General features: G+C 63.4%; 1 protein-coding gene across 2 annotated transcripts; it reads left to right on the forward strand.

The window, feature by feature from the left end:
- Positions 1-896: 896 nt before the first annotated feature.
- On the forward strand, positions 897-14,607 carry MEF2B (myocyte enhancer factor 2B). Of its 2 annotated transcripts, none has more exons than XM_059869733.1 (9): positions 897-1,114; positions 8,509-8,588; positions 8,689-8,892; positions 8,968-9,099; positions 10,373-10,535; positions 12,698-12,843; positions 13,011-13,122; positions 13,212-13,299; positions 13,744-14,607. In XM_059869733.1, the coding sequence occupies exons 2-9, from the start codon at positions 8,535-8,537 to the stop codon at positions 14,084-14,086; spliced, it is 1,242 nt and encodes a 413-aa protein (XP_059725716.1). In that variant the 5' UTR covers positions 897-1,114; positions 8,509-8,534; the 3' UTR covers positions 14,087-14,607. The 2 variants fall into 2 exon arrangements, with proteins under 2 accessions (XP_059725716.1, XP_059725717.1); XM_059869734.1 differs by lacking the exon at positions 897-1,114 and adding an exon at positions 7,992-8,172.
- The last annotated feature ends 5,369 nt before the right edge of the window (positions 14,608-19,976 follow it).

Here is a 19,976-nt window from a genome sequence, read left to right on the forward strand (position 1 = left end):
CTGATTCCCCCGATTCCCCTGATTCTCCTGATATTTTCTGAATTCCCTGAATTCCCTGATATTCCTTGATACTCCCTGATTCCCCTGATAGTCCCTGAATTGCCTGAATTCCCAGATTTCCCTGATATTCCCTGAATTTCCTGAGTTCCTTGATATTCCCCGAATTCCTTGATATTCCCTGAATTCCCAGATTCCCCTGATATTCCTTAATTCCTCTGAATTCCTTGATATTGCCTGAATTCCCAGATTTCCCAGATTTCCCTGATATTCCCTGATATTCCCAGAATTCCCATATTTTCCTGATATTCCCTGATATTCCCTGATATTCCCTGATTTCCCCTGATTTCCTGATTCTGTGATATTCCCTAATATTCCCTATATTCCCTGATATTCCCTGAATTCCCTGATGCTCCCAGATTTCTCTGATATTCCCTGATTCCTCCGATTCCCCTGATTCTCCTGATATTTTCTGAATTCCCTGAATTCCCTGATATTCCTTGATATTCCCTGATTCCCCTGATAGTCCCTGAATTGCCTGAATTCCCAGATTTCCCTGATATTCCCTGATTCCCCTGAATTCCCATATTTCCCTGATATTCCCTGAATTCCCAGAATTCCCAGATTTCCCTGATATTCCCTGATATTCCCAGAATTCCCATATTTTCCTGATATTCCCTGATATTCCCTGATATTCCCAGAATTCCCAGATTTCCCTGATATTCCCCTTTTCCCACCTGCAGCGCCCCGACCCCCTCTGACCACGCCCCTTTCATTCGCCCCGCCCCTCACCCGGACAAGGGCGTGACTATGCAAATAAACACCCGCCGTTAACCAATGGCAGAACAGCCCGGCTGCTGTATGCAAATCTTCGGGCGGGGTGGGCGGGGTTATGCAAATGTCAGCGGCGCTGCTCGGTCAGGCGGCGGCAGCGCGCGCTCCGGGGACACGAACGGGACCGGCCCCGACACCGGGAGCGACACCGGCACCGACACCGGGACCGACACCGGCAGCAGCACCGGGAGCAGCACCGGGAGCAGCACCGGGGCCTCCCCGGCTCCGCTGCAGCGCCGGGAAGGCGCGGAGCCACCGAGGAGGAGGAAGCGCCGCTGCCCAGGTGCGTGTCCCGCGGCGGGCACGGCGGGTCCCGCGCTCCGGTGTCACCGAGCCGAGGGGACAGTGACAAGCCACAGCAGCGCCGTCCGCTCCGTTTTCCCCCTCCGGGGCTCCGTCCGCATCCCGGCGGGGCGCACGGGCAGGGGGAGCGGGGCCGGCCCGGGGAGGGGCCGGTGCGGCCGGGCCGGCGCCCGGCGGGCTGCTCTGGGCACGGCGGAGCCCCGGCCCCCGCCCCGCCGTCTCGGGATGGCGGGCTATAAAAAGCCTGTGGTTTGCGCCGAGCTCGGGGCGGTTATTTTTACTCGTGTCTGCGCAGGGAGGAACGCCCGGGTTTAACCCAAAAGTGCAGCCTGGGTGGCAGCCGCCCTGCCCCGGCCCCGCCGCCACCTCCCCGCCACTCCCGGGGCCACCGGCGCCTCCGGGGGGCTGCGGCTGAGCTCGCGGCGCACGGGGAAACTGAGGCACGGCAGCGGCGGGCTGTTGGCTCGGTGTGGTAGCGGGGACAGCGAGCCTGGGCACCCCCGATGGCGCTGTCACCTCTCTGGGGTGGCACGGCGGCCTGGCTGCGCCCGGCACGTGCTGGTGGCAGCCCGGTTCCTTCCCGCTCCCAGGAGGGGACAACGTGGCCAAGGCTCCTGCCAGGGGCATCTCCAGGATGGTGGCACCTCCATGTGGCACCTCCAGGGTGGTGGCACCTCCATGTGCCATCTTCAGGGTGGTGGCACCTCCATGTGGCACCTCCAGGGTGGTGGCACCTCCATGTGGCACCTCCAGGGTGGTGGCACCTCCATGTGCCATCTTCAGGGTGATGGCACCTCTATGTGGCATCTCCAGGGTGGTGGCACCTCCATGTGGCATTTCCAGGGTGGTGGCACCTCCATGTGGCATCTCCAGGCTGGTGGCACCTCCATGTGGCATTTCCAGGGTGGTGGCACCTCCATGTGCCATCTCCAGAGTGTCCCAGTGCACCTGGGTCCCCCTGGCACCCGTGGAGAGCGAGGTGGATCCTCTGCCAGATCCTCCTGCCCAGCCCAGCCCGCTGCCAGCGTGTCCCTGTCCCTCCTGTCCCTGTCCCTGCTGTCCCTGTCCCTGTCCCCGTCCCTCCTGTCCCTGTCCCTGTCCCCATCCTCAGGGATTTTTTCACTCCTTTAATGCCAGAAACGTTCCCAGCGCTGCCAGTCTGGAGTTTCCCAGGGAATGAATTCCCATGGAAGCTCGGGATGAGCAGGAAAGCAGGGATGGGACCGAGGGCTGTGCCCCCAGGGGACCCCCCTGCCATCCCTGGGGACACGGGCTGGGAAAGGAGCGGGGGTGGCCACCAGGACATCCCGGCCCTGGCCCTGTGCCACGGCCCTGGCTGCCAGCTGGGCACGTCACGGTGACGTCCGGGAGCTCTGGGGGAAGGAGGGAGGTGGGTGCAGGCCTCAGGTCTGGTTTGGGATCCCAAACCTGCCCAGGGCACCCAGGACATCCCAAAAAACAGATTTGGGAAACTTTGGGAAACTTCAGTGCAAGGGGAGAGGGATCCTGCTGGGCCATGCCAGCACTAAACCAGCAGCAAACCAGCCTAAACCAGCCTAAACCAGCAGCAAACCAGCCTAAATCAAGCAGCAAACCAGCCTAAACCAGGCAGTAAACAAGCCTAAACCAGCAGCAAACCAGGCACTAAACAAGCCTAAACCAGGCACTAAACCAGCCTAAACCAGGCAGTAAACCAGCCTAAACCAGGCACTAAACTAGCCTAAACCAGGCACTAAACCAGGCACTAAAAAAGCCTAAACCAGGCAGCAAACCAGCCTAAACCAGGCAGCAAACTAGCCTAAACCAGGCACTAAACCAGGCAGTAAACCAGCCTAAACCAGGCACTAAACTAGCCTAAACCAGGCACTAAACCAGGCACTAAAAAAGCCTAAACCAGGCAGCAAACCAGCCTAAACCAGGCAGTAAACCAGCCTAAACCAGGCACTAAACTAGCCTAAACCAGGCACTAAACCAGGCACTAAAAAAGCCTAAACCAGGCAGCAAACCAGCCTAAACCAGGCAGCAAACTAGCCTAAACCAGGCACTAAACCAGGCAGTAACCAGCCCAAACCAGCCTAAACCAGGCACTAAACCAGCCTAAACCAGCCTAAACCAGGCCTCAGGTCTGGTTTAGGATCCCAAACCTGCCCAGGGCACCCACGACATCCCAAAAAAAGCGGATTTGGGAAACTTTGGGAGATTTCCGTGCGAGGGCAGAGGGATCCTGCCGGGACCCACAGTGAGGGCGCTGCCAGGCCTGGCACGCTGCTCTGGGGGGGCACCCAGATGGATTTGGGTGGAAATCAGGACAATTTCAACCCCTGGAATTTCCCTCCTCTTGCCCAAAAATCCCCTCAGGATCATCAGGAGCAAAGCAGCCCCACCTGGGGACCACTCCCCAAATGAATCCCGTGGGAATTGTGAGTTCCTTCCCTGGGTGGAGCCTCGGGCTGGATGTCCCTGTGTCCATCCATCCTCCCCAGGATGAGCTGCCTCGTTTGTGGGGCCGTTGCCATCCTTCCTCACGCTCATTTTGGAACCGAAAATCCTCCACCCGTGGGCACCGGGCCGTGGCTTTCGCTCTGTGTCACCCCCAGGGTGACAGTGACAGTGATGGTGACAATGACAGCAGGGCTGGATGGTGGCCACGTCCCCCAGAACCCCCAGACCTGAGGGGTTTTAGGGCTGCTGAGTGTTTGGGGAGGTGCTGGTGGTCCCAAAAACCCCTCAGAGCCACAGCCCCACCTTTCCCCTCTTTCCCAGCCGGCTCCCAGTCCCCTCCCAGCCCCGTGCTGGTTTGTACTGGTCACTTGTTTAAACAACCTATAAAAAGCAGGAGGGCCCAGCACAAACTCCACGCTCAACTTTGACTTTTCCCCGCGCTGGGCTCGGGATGCTGCTCACACCAGCTCAGCCCTTCCCAGGGGATCCAAACCACGGGGCCAGGGCTGGCCTTGTCCCTCTGGGCCCAGCACTCCGTGACTGGGGCTCCTAAAATCCCCATGTCAAACCCCATTTCAAACCCTGTTTTAAATTCCCATTTAAATCCCCATTTCAAATTCCCATTTAAATCCCCATTTTAAATTCCCATTTTAAATCCGCATTTAAAATCCTGATTTCAAACCATGTTTTAAATTCCCCTTTTAAATCCCCATTTCAAACCCCCATTTTAAATCCCCATTAAAAATCCTGATTTCAAACCCCATTTTGACCCCCATTTCAAATCCCCATTTTAAATTCCCATTTTAAATTCCCATTTCAAACCCCCATTTCAAACCCCCATTAAAAATCCCCATTTCAAACCCCATTTCAAATCCCCATTTTAAATCCTCATTAAAAATCCTGATTTCAAACCCCATTTTGACCCCCATTTTAAATTCCCATTTCAAACCCCATTTTAAATTCCCATTTCAATCCCCATTTTAAATTCCCTTTTTAAATTCCCATTTCAATCCCCATTTTAAATTCCCATTTTAAATTCCCATTTAAACCCCCATTTCAATCCCCATTTTAAATTCCCATTTCAAACCCCATTTCAAGCCCCCATTTCAAACCCCATTTTAAATTCCCATTTAAATCCCCATTTTAAATTCCCATTTTAAATCCCCATTAAAAATCCCCATTTTAAATCCCCATTAAAAATCCTGATTTCAAACCCCATTTTGACCCCCCTTTTTAAATTCCCATTTCAATCCCCATTTTAAATTCCCATTTAAATTCCCATTTTAAATTCCCATTTTAAATTCCCATTTCAATCCCCATTTTAAATTCCCATTTCAATCCCCATCCACCCTGGGGCTCAGGGGACATCCCGAGGTGGGGACAATGCCAGGAGAGGCTCTGGGCTCCTGGAGCCCACCCTGGGTGCCAGCTCCTCGTGGGAATCAGGTTCCTCCCTGTCCTGGAGGTGTCACCTGGCTGCAGGTGACAATGCCCAGGGTGCCACTGAGCTTCCTCCCAATTAAAACCCAGAGGGAAAATCCCCCTCCCCCTCCCCTCCCAGCCCTTCACACCTGCCCGGGGGGGTCCCGGTGAGGAGGTGACACCGAGGGGTGTGTCCCTGGTGCCACCTCACGCTGTGGTGGCAGCGGTGGCCTGGCCGTGTCCCCAGGGCTCCGGGACAGCCCCGGGTGTGGCACGAGGCCTCGGCTGCTTCTCCTGCCACCGAGATCCCAACCTGGATCCCCTGGATCCCCTGGACCCCCCGGATCCCCTGGATGGACAGGGATGTGGCTCCTCTTCCTCTGGACTCCCTCCCCCACCTTCCAGGACCTTCTCAGCATCATCCCATGGGTGTTTGCTCCTGCCAGGACCCCCTTGGAATCACCTGAGGGTGCTGGAACCTTCCAGGGCCCCCTGGGCATCAGCCCCTGGGGCACTGAGGTACCACAGCATCCAAGGGTCTGTGGGGATCGTCCCCAGGTAAATCCTTGGAGTTATTCATGTCCCTGCTGCAGGGGGGGACGCCGCTGGCCATCCATGGATCCGTCTGTCCGTCATCCATCCCTGTCCATCCATCATCCATCCATGGATCCATCATCCATCCATGGATCCATCCATCCATCCATGGATCCATCCATCCATCCATGGATCCATCCATGGATCCATCCATCCATCCATGGATCCATCTGTCCGTCATCCATCCATGCATCCATCCATCCATCCATCCATCCATCCATCCATCCATCCCTGTGTCCATCCATCATCCATGGATCCATCACTGTGTTCATCCATCCATCCATCCATCCATCCATCCATCCATCCATCCATCCATCCCTGTGTCCATCCATCCATCCATCCATCATCCATCCATCCATCCATCCATCCATCCCTGTGTCCATCCATCATCCATGGATCCATCACTGTGTTCATCCATCCATCCATCCATCCATCCATCCATCCATCCATCCATCCCTGTGTCCATCCATCCATCCATCCATCATCCATCCATCCATCCATCCATCATCCATCCATCCATCCATCCATCCATCCATCCATCCATCCATCCATCCCTGTGTCCATCCATCCATCCATCCATCATCCATCCATCCATCCCTGTGTCCATCCATGGATCCATCCATGGATCCATCCATCCATCCATCCCTCCCTCCATCCATCCCTCCCTCCATCCATCCATCCATCCATCCATCCCCCATCCCTCCATCCATCCCCCATCCCTCCATCCATCATCCATCATCCATCCATCCATCCATCCCTCCCTCCATCCATCCATCCATCCATCCATCCATCCATCCATCCATCCATCCATCATCCATCCATCCATCCATCCCCCATCCATCCATCCATCCATCCATCCATCCATCCATCCATCCATCCATCCATCCATCATCCATCCATCCATCCATCCCTGTGTCCATCCCTGTGTCCATCCCTCCATCCCTCCCCCCAGGCTCAGGCTCTGCAGGGACACAGGGGCGGTGTCACAGCCAGGCCAGCCCCCCCTGCCCCAAACCTGCCACCCCCAGTGTCCATCCCCAAAGTGCCACCCCCCAGATGACCTCGGGGTGTCCCCAGGGTGTCCCCAAGGTGTCCCCGCAGGTGTTGGAGCTGGGCGAGCACCCCGGCGTGGATGGGAACAGCGAAACCTCTCCTCTCCTTTTCCACCAGGGAATTCATTCCCAGCCCTTTCCGGCGGGGCCGGGGGGCTCTGGGCACCCCCTGCACCTCGGGGGAGGGGGCACGGGGGGGGTCGTGCGTGGGCCCGGGGACACAGGGTGGCAGCGGGGCCGTGGGAACGGCAGCGCAATTTCCTTCCAGAAATTAAAATTAGTTTTGATCGGCTAAAAATAGCAGCCGAGCACGATGGTGAAATGGAACCCGCTCGAGAGGGGGAAGGGGGACACGCCGGGGGCATCGGGGGACCTGAGGGTCCCCAACACCACCCCTGGCATCCGGCCTGGCATTGGGGGGGGCTGCTGGCCCAGCTGGGGGGTCCCAAAGTTGTCCCCAACACGGAGCTGCCACCCCCGCTGTGTCCCGGCCCTGCGGTGGTTTGGGGACAGCAGGGACAGAGCCAGGCCGGGTCTGTCCCCACACCGGGGTGGGCACCAGGGACCCGGTGGGGACAGCTCGGTGCCACCCGTGGTTCTGCCCCGTTGGTGGCATTTGGGGATTTTGGGGTGGCTCTTGCTGTGGGGGGGACAGGGGGACAGGAACTGGGGGGATGTGACAGCAGGGGGGTGTCCCAGCGCTGTGGGGGTGACAGGGGGACAGGAATTGGGGGGATGTGACAGCAAGGGGGTGTCCCAGTGCTGTGGGGGTGGCAGAGGGACAGGAATTGAGGGGATGTGACAGCAAGGGGGTGTCCCAGCGCTGTGGGGGTGGCAGGGGGACAGGAATTGGGATGTGACAGCAGGGGGGTGTCCCAGCGCTGTGACAGGCCCAGGGGGTGCTGGCACCCCACAGCCAGGGTGGCACTGGGGGTCATCAGCCCCGTGTCCCTGCCCGGGGCTGGCAGGGGAGTGTCCCAGCGCTGTGGGGGTTACAGAGGGACAGGAATTGAGGGGATGTGACAGCAAGGGGGTGTCCCAGCACTGTGGGGGTGGCAGAGGGACAGGAATTAGGGGATGTGACAGTAGGGCAGTGTCCCAGCGCTGTGGGGGTGGCAGGGGGACAGGAATTGAGGGGATGTGACAGCAGGGCAGTGTCCCAGCGCTGTGACAGGCCCGGGGGGTGCTGGCACCCCACAGCCAGGGTGGCACGGGGTGTCACCAGCCCCGTGTCCCTGCCCGGGGCTGGCTGACGCTGCCGCAGGGACGGGTGGGTGGTTTCGCTTTGCCGTCTCCTCGTGCAGCCACTTCCTGGCCTGCGAGTGGCGGAGGTCAAATTTAGTCTGGTGGAGCTTGAAAAAAAAATTTTTTTCAAAAAAAATCCCCAAATTTAAACCTCAAACCAAGCCTTTTGTTTGAGGGACCCTCCCCGCCGCCAGCCCGGCCCTTTTTTAAACGCCCTCCCCATCCCACGGAGCCGCCGGGAGCAGCTTCGGGAGCAGCCTCGGAGCAGCCCCCGGGGTCTGGGGTGAGAACTCTGCTCCCAAAGCCCCGCTGGGTTTGGGAATTTGGGATCCCGTGATTTGGGATCACGGCCGGCACCAGGAGGTGCTCGGGGCGGGGTGGATTGGGGTGGCTGGGCAAGGCCAAGGGGATTTTTTTCCCCTCTAACCCAGCAGATTTTCCCAATTTTCCCCCCATTTTCTGCTTGGCCACCATCTTCGCCGAAGAAGAAATGACCGAACTTCCTCCGAAAATCGATTTTTTTTCGCAGCCAAACTTATTTTTGGCGGGTCTGGGGCGGGCTCTGGCTGGGGACAGCCCCGAGGGCTTTGGGGCTCAGGCATTTCTCGCTCTCTTCCAGCCCCAAACCCAGCGGAGGAGGCGAAAATGGGCCGGAAAAAAATCCAGATCAGCCGGATTTTGGACCAGCGGAACCGTCAGGTAGGGAGCCAAGGAGGATGGGAGGCAAAACCCGTGGGGAGCATTTTTGGGACAACCGGGCGCCTTTTTTGGGGGTGTTTTCACACCCGACCCCCCTCAGGTGACCTTCACCAAGCGGAAATTCGGGCTGATGAAGAAGGCGTACGAGCTGAGCGTGCTGTGCGACTGCGAGATCGCCCTGATCATCTTCAACAGCACCAACCGCCTGTTCCAGTACGCCAGCACCGACATGGACAAGGTGCTGCTCAAGTACACCGAGTACAGCGAGCCCCACGAGAGCCGCACCAACTCCGACATCCTCGAGGTAGCGCCCGGGGACGGCCCCCGGGGCCCCGCGGTGGCCGCAGGGACCCGCTCATTGTCGCCTCCCCTGTCGCAGACGCTGAAGCGCAAAGGGCTGGGGCTGGAGAGCCACGAGCTGGAGCTGGAGGAGGGGCCCGAGCCGCCCGGGGACAAGGGCAGGAGGCTCGGGGAGGGCGTGGATCTGTCGCTGGCCAGGCCCAGGTTTTATGTGAGTCGCTGGTGGCATGTGGAGAGTCCTGTCCCCTGCCTGTCCCTGGGTTCTGGTTTGTCCTGCAAAGTCCTGAGGGTCCCCAAGGGTCTCCGAGGGTCCCCAAGGGTCTCCAAGGGTCCCCAAGGTCCTGTCCCCTCCTTGTCCCTGGATTCTGGTTTGTCTTGAAAGGTCCTGAGGGTCCCCAAGGGTCCTGTCCCCTCCCAGTCCCTGGGTTCTGGTTTGTCCTGAGAGGTCCTGAGGGTCCCCAAGGGTCTCCACGGGTCCCCAAAGGTCCTGTCCTCTCCTTGTCCCTGGGTTTTGGTTTGTCCTGAAAGGTCCTGAGGGTCCCCAAGGGTCTCCGAGGGTCTCCAAGTGTCCCCAAAGGTTCTGTCCCCTCCCTGTCCTTGGTTTCTGGTTTGTCCTGCAAAGTCCTGAGGGTCCCCAAGGGTCTCCGAGGGTCTCCAAGGGTCCCCAAGGGTCCTGTCCCCTGCCTGTCACTGGGTTCTGGTTTGTCCTGCAAAGTCCTGAGGGTCCCCAAGGGTCTCCAAAGGTCCTGTCCCCTCCCTGTCCCTGGGTTCTGGTTTGTCCTGCAGAATCCCGAGGGTCCCCAAGAGTCACAAGGTGGCTGTCCCTGACCCCTGAAGGTCCCCGAGTGTCCCCAAGGATCCCTATAGTCCCTGTCCCTGTGTCGCCAAAGGTCCCCAGGGGTCCCGAGGGTGGCTGTTTCTGACCCCATGTGTCCCTGAATGTCCCCGAGGGTGGCTGTCCCTGACCCCTGAATGTCCCCGAATGTCCCCAAGGGTCCCGAGGGTGGCTGTCCCTGACCCCTGAATGTCCCTGAATGTCCCCGAGGGTCCTGAGGGTGGCTGTCCCTGGCCCCGTGTATCCCTGAATGTCCCCGAGGGTGGCTGTCCCTGACCCCTGAATGTCCCCGAGGGTCCCGAGGGTGGCTGTCCCTGACCCCTGTGTATCCCTGAATGTCCCCGAGGGTGGCTGTCCCTGACCCCTGAATGTCCCCAAGTGTCCCGAGGGTGGCTGTCCCTGACCCCTGAATGTCCCCAAGTGTCCCGAGGGTGGCTGTCCCTGACCCCATGTGTCCCTGAATGTCCCCAAGTGTCCCGAGGGTGGCTGTCCCTGACCCCGTGTATCCCTGAATGTCCCCGAGGGTGGCTGTCCCTGACCCCTGAATGTCCCCAAGTGTCCCGAGGGTGGCTGTCCCTGACCCCATGTGTCCCTGAATGTCCCCAAGTGTCCCGAGGGTGGCTGTCCCTGACCCCGCGTGTCCCTGCAGAGCCCGGTGCCGCTGCCCGAGGCCGCCTACGGCAGCTCCCCCCCGGCCCCCGAGGGCTCCCTGGGCAGCGGCCGCAGCTCCCCGCAGGGCCAGGGCCGCTCTCCCGCCCTCAGAGCCGCGGCTCCAAAGCCACCGGGACGGTCCCCAGGGCCACTGCCCCCAGGTAGGCTCGGGGACACTGCTGGGGGTGGGTACAGGGGAGGGGACCCTGCCATGGGTGTCCTGTCCCCACCCCGGGCACCCTGTCACCACCGTGGGCCTCTGTCCTTGCTATGGGAGCCCAGTGCCCACCCTGGGCGCCCTGTCACCCCCCTGGACACCCTGTCACCCCCCTGGGCACCCCATTATCACCCTGGACACCCCGTCACCCCCCTGGACACCCTGTCACCCCCCTGGGCACCCCATTATCACCCTGGACACCCTGTCACCCCCCTGGGCACCCTGTCACCCCCTGGGCACCCCATTACCACCCTGGGCACCCCATCCCTGCCTTGGGGACCCCATTACCACCCTGGGCACCCCATTCCTGCCATGGGGACCCCATCACCACCCTGGGCACCCCATTACCACCCTGGGCACCCCATTCCTGCCATGGGGACCCCATTACAACCTTGGGCACCCTGTCACCCCCTGGGCACCCCATTACCACCCTGGGCACCCCATTCCCACCGTGGACACCCCATTACCACCGTGGGCACCCCATTACCACCATGGGCACCCCATTCCCACCGTGGACACCCCATTCCCACCGTGGACACCCCATCCCCACCACAGACCCCCCATTCCCTCCATCCCCACCCCATCCTCACCACGGTCACCCCACTCTGGACACCCCATTCCCGCCCCCCTGTCCCGGCCGTGCCCACCCCGTCCCTTCCCCGAGCACCCCCCGAGCCCGCGGGGATTTTCCCCGCCCGGCCCCGCATGCAAAGCTCCTGTCCCGGGGCCTTCCCGGGCCGGGCCCGGGGCTGCGTGGGCAGGAGCGGGGCCGCAGCTGTGGAAACACCGGCCCGGTGTGGCTCCAGCTGCTTCCTGTGCCCTGCCGGCCCCCGGGCCGCAGCTGTGCCCTCAGCCCCTGCCCGCCGCTCCCTCCCGAGCGGCACCGGGGCTCGTCCCCTGGAGGTGACAAAAAGCGGCTGGAAACGCCACAAACCCCGGGGCTTGAGCAGTGGAACCCCCCCGCGGGGGTGGGAGGTAGCACGGGGTGGGGACAGGCAGGATCCCAAATCCTGGGTTGGGGACAAGCAGGATCCCAAATCCTGGGATGGGGACAGGTCCATCCCAAATCCTGGGGTGGGGACAGGCAGGATCCCAAATCCTGGGTTGGGGACAGGCCCATCCCAAATTCTGGGATGGGGACAGGCAGCATCCCAAATCCTGGGGTGGGGACAGGCAGGATCCCAAATCCTGGGATGGGGACAGGCCCATCCCAAATCCTGGGGTGGGGACAGGCAGGATCCCAAATCCTGGGATGGGGACAGGCAGGATCCCAAATCCTGGGGTGGGGACAGGCCCATCCCAAATCCTGGGATGGGGACAGGCAGGATCCCAAATCCTGGGGTGGGGACAGGCAGCATCCCAAATCCTGAGTTGGGGACAGGCCCATCCCAAATCCTGGGATGGGGACAGGCAGCATCCCAAATCCTGGGGTGGGGACAGGCAGGATCCCAAATCCTGGGATGGGGACAGGCAGGATCCCAAATCCTGAGTTGGGGACAGGCCCATCCCAAATCCTGTGTTGGGGACAGGCAGGATCCCAAATCCTGAGTTGGGGACAGACAGGATCCCAAATCCTGGGATGGGGACAGGCAGGATCCCAAATCCTGGGATGGGGACAGGCAGGATCCCAAATCCTGAGTTGGGGACAGACAGGATCCCAAATCCTGGGATGGGGACAGGCAGGATCCCAAATCCTGGGATGGGGACAGGCAGGATCCCAAATCCTGTGTTGGGGACAGGCCCATCCCAAATCCTGGGGTGGGGACAGGCCCATCCCAAATGCTCCGGTGGGGACAGCGTGGTGGCCGCAGGAACGCTGGGCATTCCCACGGGACACCCCAGCCGGGTGTGGGTGCCCCCCCAGCAGGGGGTTTGCATCCCCTGTCCCCTGTCGGTGGCCCCAGAGCCACATCCAGCCGCTGCCTTGGCGTGTCGCCTCCTGTCACAGCCCAGGTGGCCCGCGGGGGAGGTGACATTGCCGGAGCGCTGCACCGTGCAGGCACACCCGGCTGCCCGCGGCTCCGGGGCCACCGCGGCCACCGCGGCCACCGCCACGGGGATCCCCCGAGGATCATCCGTGCGTCCTGCTGTCCCTCTGTCCCCCAGGGCTCAGCTACCCCCTGTTCCCTGCCGCCAGCCTGAGCCGCGCCCTGGCCACCAAGACGCCGCCGCCGCTGTTCCTGGGGGCCGAGGGCCGGCGTGGCGAGTGCCAGGGCGGCCTGGCCAGCGGCCGGAGCGGTGGCACCGCGGCGGTGAGTCAGCTGTCCCCAAGGCCACACGGCTGTCCCCTCCCCAAATCCCGCCCCTCCCGTGCGCCCCTTCCTCCGGGGCCTTGCTGGGCGGCTCAGGGAGGGGTGGGGAGGGGTCCCCCCGGGGGTTTGGGGCGCAGAACCCAGCGGGGTCCCCCCGTTTCCCGCAGCGGCCGCTGTATCCCGGCCTGCAGACCCTGAGCCCCGTGCTCAGCCCGGGCAGCTCCGGCCTCCCGAGCCACGGCCTCGCCGGCTTCCCCTTCCTCAGCCCGGCCCAGGCGGGTGAGTGGCGGTCCCTCAGCCTCGGGACAGCCTTGTCCCCTCCTTTTGTCACCCTCCCTCCCCGCTCACTCTGTGCTCCCGCCCCGCAGATTTTGGGGCTGGCGAGGTCCCGCCGCCCCCCGGATTCCTGCAGCCCCCCCCGGCGTGGCAGCACCCCCGGGACGTGGCAGCGCTGGGGTGAGGAGGGGGTGGGGACAGGGGGGACATGGCAGGGGACAGGGTGGGGACAGGGGTGGCGCTGGGGCGGGGACAGGGGGGAAGAAGTGAGGCATGCACTGTGGTAAGGCAGGGGACAGGGGGGACAAGGCGAGGGTGACCCCATTCTGCTGCACCCACGGGTGTCACCTCCCAGCCATGGGCGCTGCTGGCACCGAGGGACAGCCCCCCACCCACCAGGGTGCTCTTGGGGGTCACCCCGAAGCACCCCAGCTTATTTCCAGCTGGGTTCCCCCTTGGATCTTGTCCCCATGTCCCCCCCCAGCAGCCGTGTGGACCCAACTGGGCCAGAACCAGCCCAGGACAGCAACTCAGGGGGGGTCTCAACCCCTCTAGGGGGTGAAAAGGGGACACCCAGCAGGTGACACGGGGACAGCCCCTCACCCCCGTCCCCTGTCGCCGCAGGGCCAGCAGCCGGATCGTCCCCGCGGAGGAGCCAGCCGCTGTCCCCGGCGCGTCCCCGCAGCACCAGCCCATCAGCATCAAGTCGGAGCGGGTGTCGCCGGGGCTGGGCTGTCCCCCGGGCACCCCCCAGCCCCCCCTGGCCAGCCTGGCGTCCCTCAGCGAAGCCCCCCGAGCCCCCGGCGACCTCCAGCCCCGCGATGACTTCGCCAAGAGCTTCCCCCCGTACGCGCCGGGGCCACCGCGGCCGCTGCCGGACGAGCCGAGGGTCCCTGTCCCCGCTGTCCCCGCTGTCCCTACTGTCCCCACGAGGAGGGGACAGCCCGTGGACGTTTGGCAGAGATAGCGAGGCCGGCGGGGTGCGGGGAGGGGGAGAGCCCTGCTCGGGGGAGCAGCCCCCCGCTTCTCCCCCAGCTCAGCCCCTCGGGAAGCGCCCCCGGTGCCACCGGGCTCCCTGCGGGGTCACTGTCCCCACCCTGGGGCTGCGGCTCCGTGTGACCCCCCCTCCCCGGAGCCCCCGAATGCCACCGAGTCCCCTCCTTTCGGCGCTGTGGCCGTGTCCTGTCTGGTGGCGTTGGGCGCTGTCCCCGCCCGTCCCCGCGCCTGTCCCCGCGCCAGCAGCGTGTCCCCAGCGTGTCCCCAGCGTGTCCCCAGCGAGCGGGAGTGGCCGGGAAGTGCCACGCGGTGGCAGCAGGACTGAGAGCAGCGGCAGCGGCTCCAACCCTGCAGCCCCGGCCCGATTCCGCGGCCAGGGGGACAGGGGACAGGGGAGGGGACAGAGGACATGGGCCAGGGGACAGTGCTGTGCCCCCAGCCAGGGGCTCTTTTCTATTTATTATCTTCGCACCAATAAAGAGCTGGGGGGCTCGGGGTGTCTGCTGTGAGGTTTTTGGGCTCAGGGCAGCCCAGTTTGGGGTGGCACGGCATTGGTGTCCCCACGGGAGAGGTGACACACGCCCGTACCCCTCGGTCTCAGCGTCGCTGTCCCCGTCCCCCCCCCCCCCCGTGTCCCCCAAGCTCAGAGCCACCTCTCAGGTCACTGACCAGCGGGGTGGGTGACAGCCGGGTCACCCCTGGTCTGGTGGGGTCGTTGGGGCTCAGCCGTGCTGCCCCCACCCCTCGGTGACCCCCAAAAACCTCTCGGGGGTCTCAGAGCAGGTGGGAGAAGGAAAAACCTCTTAAAATCGGGATGTGGGGGGCAAGGCGGGGGTTAAGGCCCGGCCCAGCTGAGCCGAGCCTGTTTTAGCTCAGGGCTGGGCTGGGTTTGGGGGTTCTGCCGATTTTTGGGGTGGGGGAGCATCCCCTGGGGGCTGCGGTGTGCTGGGCACGGCCACGCTGCTGGGGGGTGACAAGGAGGGACAGCAGCGTCCTGCAGTGCCATCACCTCTCGGGGACACTCTGGGGGGGTTCGGGTCCCCCCCAGCCCCGCTTGGGCACCCCCAGATCATGATCAGGCAGGGCTGGGGGTCCCCCAAAGCCCCCCAGCGCCGAGCTGGGCCCCTTCCCTCGGCTGGGGGTGGGTGGGTGGGGGGGGATTAGAGCCCCGAGATTAAAACCTGGGCGGGAGATTAATCCTGGGAAGAGTTTGCCCGGTTTAACAGAGCGCCATAAATACCAGGCGGGATTAGGGGGCTGCGCCGAGCCCCGGAGCCGCGCTGGGCCCAGCGCCACCCCCCCAGAGGGTGGCAGGTCCCCTCCAGGGCCACCTTTGGGAGCGGGCCGGGGTTTGTGGCGCTGAGGAGGCGACACAGCGGGTGCGGGAGTGGGGGCTGGGGTAAGAGACGCTGATTGAATAGCAATGACTGCATGATTTATGGTTTGCATTATTGCACGGCTCATTTGAATATATGCTAATCAGGCTTTTTTTTTTTTTTTCTTCTTCTTTTTTTCTTCTTCTTTTTTTTTTTTTTTTCCCCTCTCTCCCCCTGGTTTTGTTTGTAAGATTTAGATTTGCTATGGCAACCCGCTGGCATGGAAGGAGCGCCAGGAAATGTCAGGGCGAGGTGAGCCCCGGGGAGGGGCCGGGGGCTGGGGTGGCGGGGGTGGCGGCGGGGTTGGGGGGGGACACGTCGCATCCCAGCACCGGGACACGGGAACGGCCGGCGGGACCCGGAGGGCAGCGGCGGGAGCGCCGGGAGCTGCCGGAGCTGCACATGCCAGCCCTGCCTGCAGGTCCAGTAACGCCCATTGCGACACGTCCCAAACTGGGCTCGGGAGGTGCCCTGGGGTGTCCCCAGCCCCTCTTGGGTCCCTCCGAGCGGCTTTTCTGTCCCTCTGTCGCCCAGCCTTGCGGAGAGGGTGGCATGGCCCATGGCACTGCCCCAAAGGTGGCACCCAGGCACCCGCAGCTTCCTTGGGGTGACACTGGGAAGCGACAGAGCTGCGGTGTCCCCAGTCCCGGCCCAGCGTGGTCACCTCTGGCGCTCCGTGGCCCCTTCCAGCTGGCCCGGGAGGTGGCCCAGTAAATCCCAGTTAGCCGCAGGCCCACCCGGGCGGGCCGCGCTGCTCCGGGGGGCGCTGGGCTCCAGCGGAGCCGCCGGGGCTTTGTCTCCGCTCGGAGCCGGCGCCTCCCGGTGCGCTGCGGGCGGGAGGTGCTGGGGGAGCCCCCACCCCAATTTGGGGGTCGGGGACCTTTCCGTCCCTGCCTGGGATGGGTGGGTTTGGGGTTATTCCTGCCCACAGCAGCCCCTGCCACCGGATCCCTCTGGGGGTGATGTCCCCGTTCCGAGGGGACATCCCGGGTGGCCACGGGGTCCCCCCGCTGTCCCCCCCCATCCCTCAGCTCTGCCCGTCCCGAGGCCACGCGTGACCACGGCCAGGGCCGGGGACACTCCGGATTGTCACGGTGGCTCCGGAGCTCGGTGTCCCTGCAGGGCCGCCCTCTCCAACCGGGACCGATCTCCGCCTAACCGGGGCCGTTCCACGCCTTATAACGGGGCAGCACCGAGCCCCGGGGCTGCGGCCCCGACGGAACGGAGGTGACCGGTCCCTCCTGGCGTCCCCGCCGCTTCAAACCGGGGCCGAGCCGGGCACCGGGGGCTGCCTCTCCCCCGGTGCATCCTCCCCCAAACACCCACTTTGTTGTTTTGCAAAGCCCTGAAATATTCATGGCGCTGCGCCGAGCGCCTCTTAATGAATTTTTGATCAAAACTCCATCAAGGAGCCAAAATACGCCACCCACTCCCCTAAATCCGCCCCGTCGGGGGTGGGGGGCAGCGGGCCCGCCGGTACCGGGCGGCTGGAGGAGTCGGGCCCGCCCCGGGCGCTTTTTACCGGGGGAAGCCCCGGGGCAAACCGGGAATGGCACGGCAGCACCGGGCACGGGAATTACGAGGCCAGCGCAAGATTTGGGGTGTCCGACGCCCAGGCCAGGCCTTCTGCTTCTCCCGGGACCGGCAGGGAGCGGCCGAGCCGCCGGGAAGCCCCGGTTGGACGGGACGAGCGGTGGGCGGCCGGGGACGCGCGTCCCAGAGCCCCCCAGCTCGGCCGCGAGAAATATTCGTTAATTAGGAAATGCATAAGCGGAGCTCATTAGGGGAGAGCGCCGAGCCCGAGGCCTCCCCGCAGCACCGGGCCGGGGGCTGCTCGTCCCCGGGGCGGGCAGGACTTGGGGGGGACACCGGGGCGGCACCGGCGGCGGCGCGGTCCCGGTTCGGCGGCGGCGGCCGCGCATCCCGGTGGCTCCAGGGGCTAAAACCAGGCCCGACCCTCCCCGTCCGCGCTCGGGGGCTCCGGATCTGCCGGGGGCTGGGTGTCCCTGGGTCCTCCCCCTCCCCTGGGCCGAATTTGGGGTGCAAACCCCCCCGGGCGCTGCGCGGAACCCCCGGGTTTTTTTTTTAGCGCTCCCAAAATTCCGGTGCGCCGGGAGGAGCGCGGGGAGAGGGAAATCCATTCCTTGCCGCTTCCCGGGGGTTTGGAGGTGTTAACCCGCGGAGCAGCGAGGGATTTGGGGTGGAATGAAATAAAAAATAGCCAATTTCTGCTTCATTTCCACGCAATAATCCCGCAGCGGCCCGGGAAAGGGGAGCGCCTTCCGCAGCCCCGGGAGGGGCTGAAGGGGCAGGGGGACCCCCCAACCCTCCCCGCGCACCCCATGGGGTACCCCAAATCCCGAGGGTCCCCGGGAAGGCGCGGTGGGGTCCCCGGAGCGGCCGGTGCCGCCCGCTGCCCGTGCAGGGCCGCATCGGCGGGGTCAGCGGGATTACTGTTGTTATTATTATTATTATTATTATTATTATTATTATTATTATTATTATTATACATCTTTTTTTTTAAAATAATAAAATCCTCGTTATTTTTAGGTTCTGCTGCTGCCAGAGCCGCCCCCCGCCCCCGCGCTCCCCCCCAGCCTGGTTTCCCCCCTCCTCCCTCTCCAAGCTCTGGGCTAACCTATCCCGCTCCCGACGCGAGCGCGTCATTCCTTACGTAGTAAAATATGGAGAAAGCAAGGAAAAAAAAAAAAAAAAAAAAAAAAAAAAAAGACGCATTTTTTTTTTCCCCTCCTCTTTCCCATCTCCATTTCCAAAAGGGACAAAATGGATGTTTGGGCGGAATCCGCGCCCCCCCCCGTCACTGCCGCCTCACCCCGCTAGCGCCGGGCCCGGGGCTGCCCGGTGCGCTCGGGGGGTTCGAGCGGCGGGCAGACGTTCCCTGTTTAACCCCACGTAACGGCAACGTGATCGCGGGGGGCTCCGCTTCCCGCAGCCCGGCCGGTGCTCTCCGGGAGCCGCAGCCCCGCCTGGATGGCCCCGGGCTCCGCGTCCTGCCCGCTGCCGGTGCCGGTTCCCCCCAGCCCCGGTGTCCCGGTGTCCCGGCGGCTCCCGGCTCCCGCTGCCGCTAAGTCAGTAATGGACGCAGAGGTGCGGAGGGAGGTAAATAATCCCCTCCCCACTCCCTCTTTTCTCCGCCGCCGTTTTCTCCCTCCCTCTCCTTTGCCCCGCACTGAACTCCCCGCGCCGGGGCGGCCGCCGGTGCTGCCGGTGCCGGCGGGGCAGGGCTGGGCGGGCACCGGCGGCCGCCCCGCTCCCCCTCCCGCTTCTCCCAACTTGGAGGAAGTCTGCGAGGGGGGACCCCGCGCCTCCCCTTCCCTGGCCTGATATTTTTAATTTAATTTTTTTTTTCCCGGGGGGTGGGTGGGGTGTTCTTTGCCCTCCCCCCGCCCCATCCCGGATTAGGGTCCCGGCAGCCCCGGTGTGAGTGTCGGGGTGGGGGTGAGATGGCGCGGGGGGGGGGGGGGAACGGGGACGGGGACGAGGCGTGGAAAGCTGCCCTCCCTCCGGCTCCCGCAGCGCCGGGAACAATGGCCACGGGCTCCGTGGGGACAATGCCCGGCGGAGCCGAGCTGCTTGGGTTGCAGGACACGTCCACCACCGCCTCGGCCACCCCGGGCCCCGGCCCCCCGCTCCCCCAGGGCCCGCACCCCCCGCTCCCCCGGGCCACGCACCCCCCGTTCCCCCGGGACTGTGGGAAAACGCGTGGCCGAGCTCGGCGGGGGACACAAGGGAGGGGACACCAAACTTAGCGAAAAGTGTCCCCATGCCACTCGAGGAGGGGGGGGTCACACGGTCCCTTGGCTGCTTGGGGGTCCCCACGGAGCTCTCCTTGTCGCTGTCACCCAGCTCGGCTGTTCCCGCCAACTCCGGCGGGTGCCGCCGGCCGCGGCTCAACAGGTCGGTACCGGGCACGGCCCAGGTGCGCCCGGGCGCGCTCCCCCCGCGCCGCCGCCCTTTCCCAGCCCCGCCGCGCTCCCCCCCGAGCCCCCCTCCCCTCATTATTCCTGTTATCCCAAGGCAGCCTCCGTGCCCAAACGCCGGCATGTGCGAGGCAAACAGAGCGCGATTGTTCCGAGCCTGGGAACGCGCGGAGGGGGCGCGGGGGCCGCCGCCCGCCGCCCCCCGCCCGGCCCCCGCTCAGACGCGATTGTGATGGAAATAGGCCTTTCCCCGCATGCTGTTGAACTTGATGTTGACTCCTTTTCTTTTTTGGAGTTTCACATCTCCTCGCTCACTTGTTTTGTGGGAAAATTTTCTCCCGAGCTTCGGTGTGAAATTAATTAATCGGGGCCTCTAGATGGCAATGGGACACAAAAGGGGACAGCCCGGGGAAACTCCGGCAAACTCACAAAAGCCACCCCCGGGGTTTAGAGCCCCGGGGCCGGTCGGAGCGCCTGCCCTGCCCTGCCCGGTGCCCGAGGTAAGGGGCTGCCGGAGCGGAGTTTCGGTGTGTGCAGCTATTTT

The sequence above is a fragment of the Haemorhous mexicanus genome, chromosome 29 (assembly GCF_027477595.1).
Source record: "Haemorhous mexicanus isolate bHaeMex1 chromosome 29, bHaeMex1.pri, whole genome shotgun sequence".
Taxonomy (NCBI): Eukaryota; Metazoa; Chordata; class Aves; order Passeriformes; family Fringillidae; genus Haemorhous; species Haemorhous mexicanus.

Bases quoted from the DNA above. Each gene is read 5' to 3' on its own strand.
- MEF2B (XM_059869733.1), top strand. From the start codon at position 8,535: ATGGGCCGGAAAAAAATCCAGATCAGCCGGATTTTGGACCAGCGGAAC. The intron at 12,844-13,010 runs GTGAGTCAGCTG...CGTTTCCCGCAG, and splicing joins GGAGCGGTGGCACCGCGGCG to CGGCCGCTGTATCCCGGCCT. The intron at 13,300-13,743 runs GTGAGGAGGGGG...CTGTCGCCGCAG, and splicing joins CGGGACGTGGCAGCGCTGGG to GGCCAGCAGCCGGATCGTCC.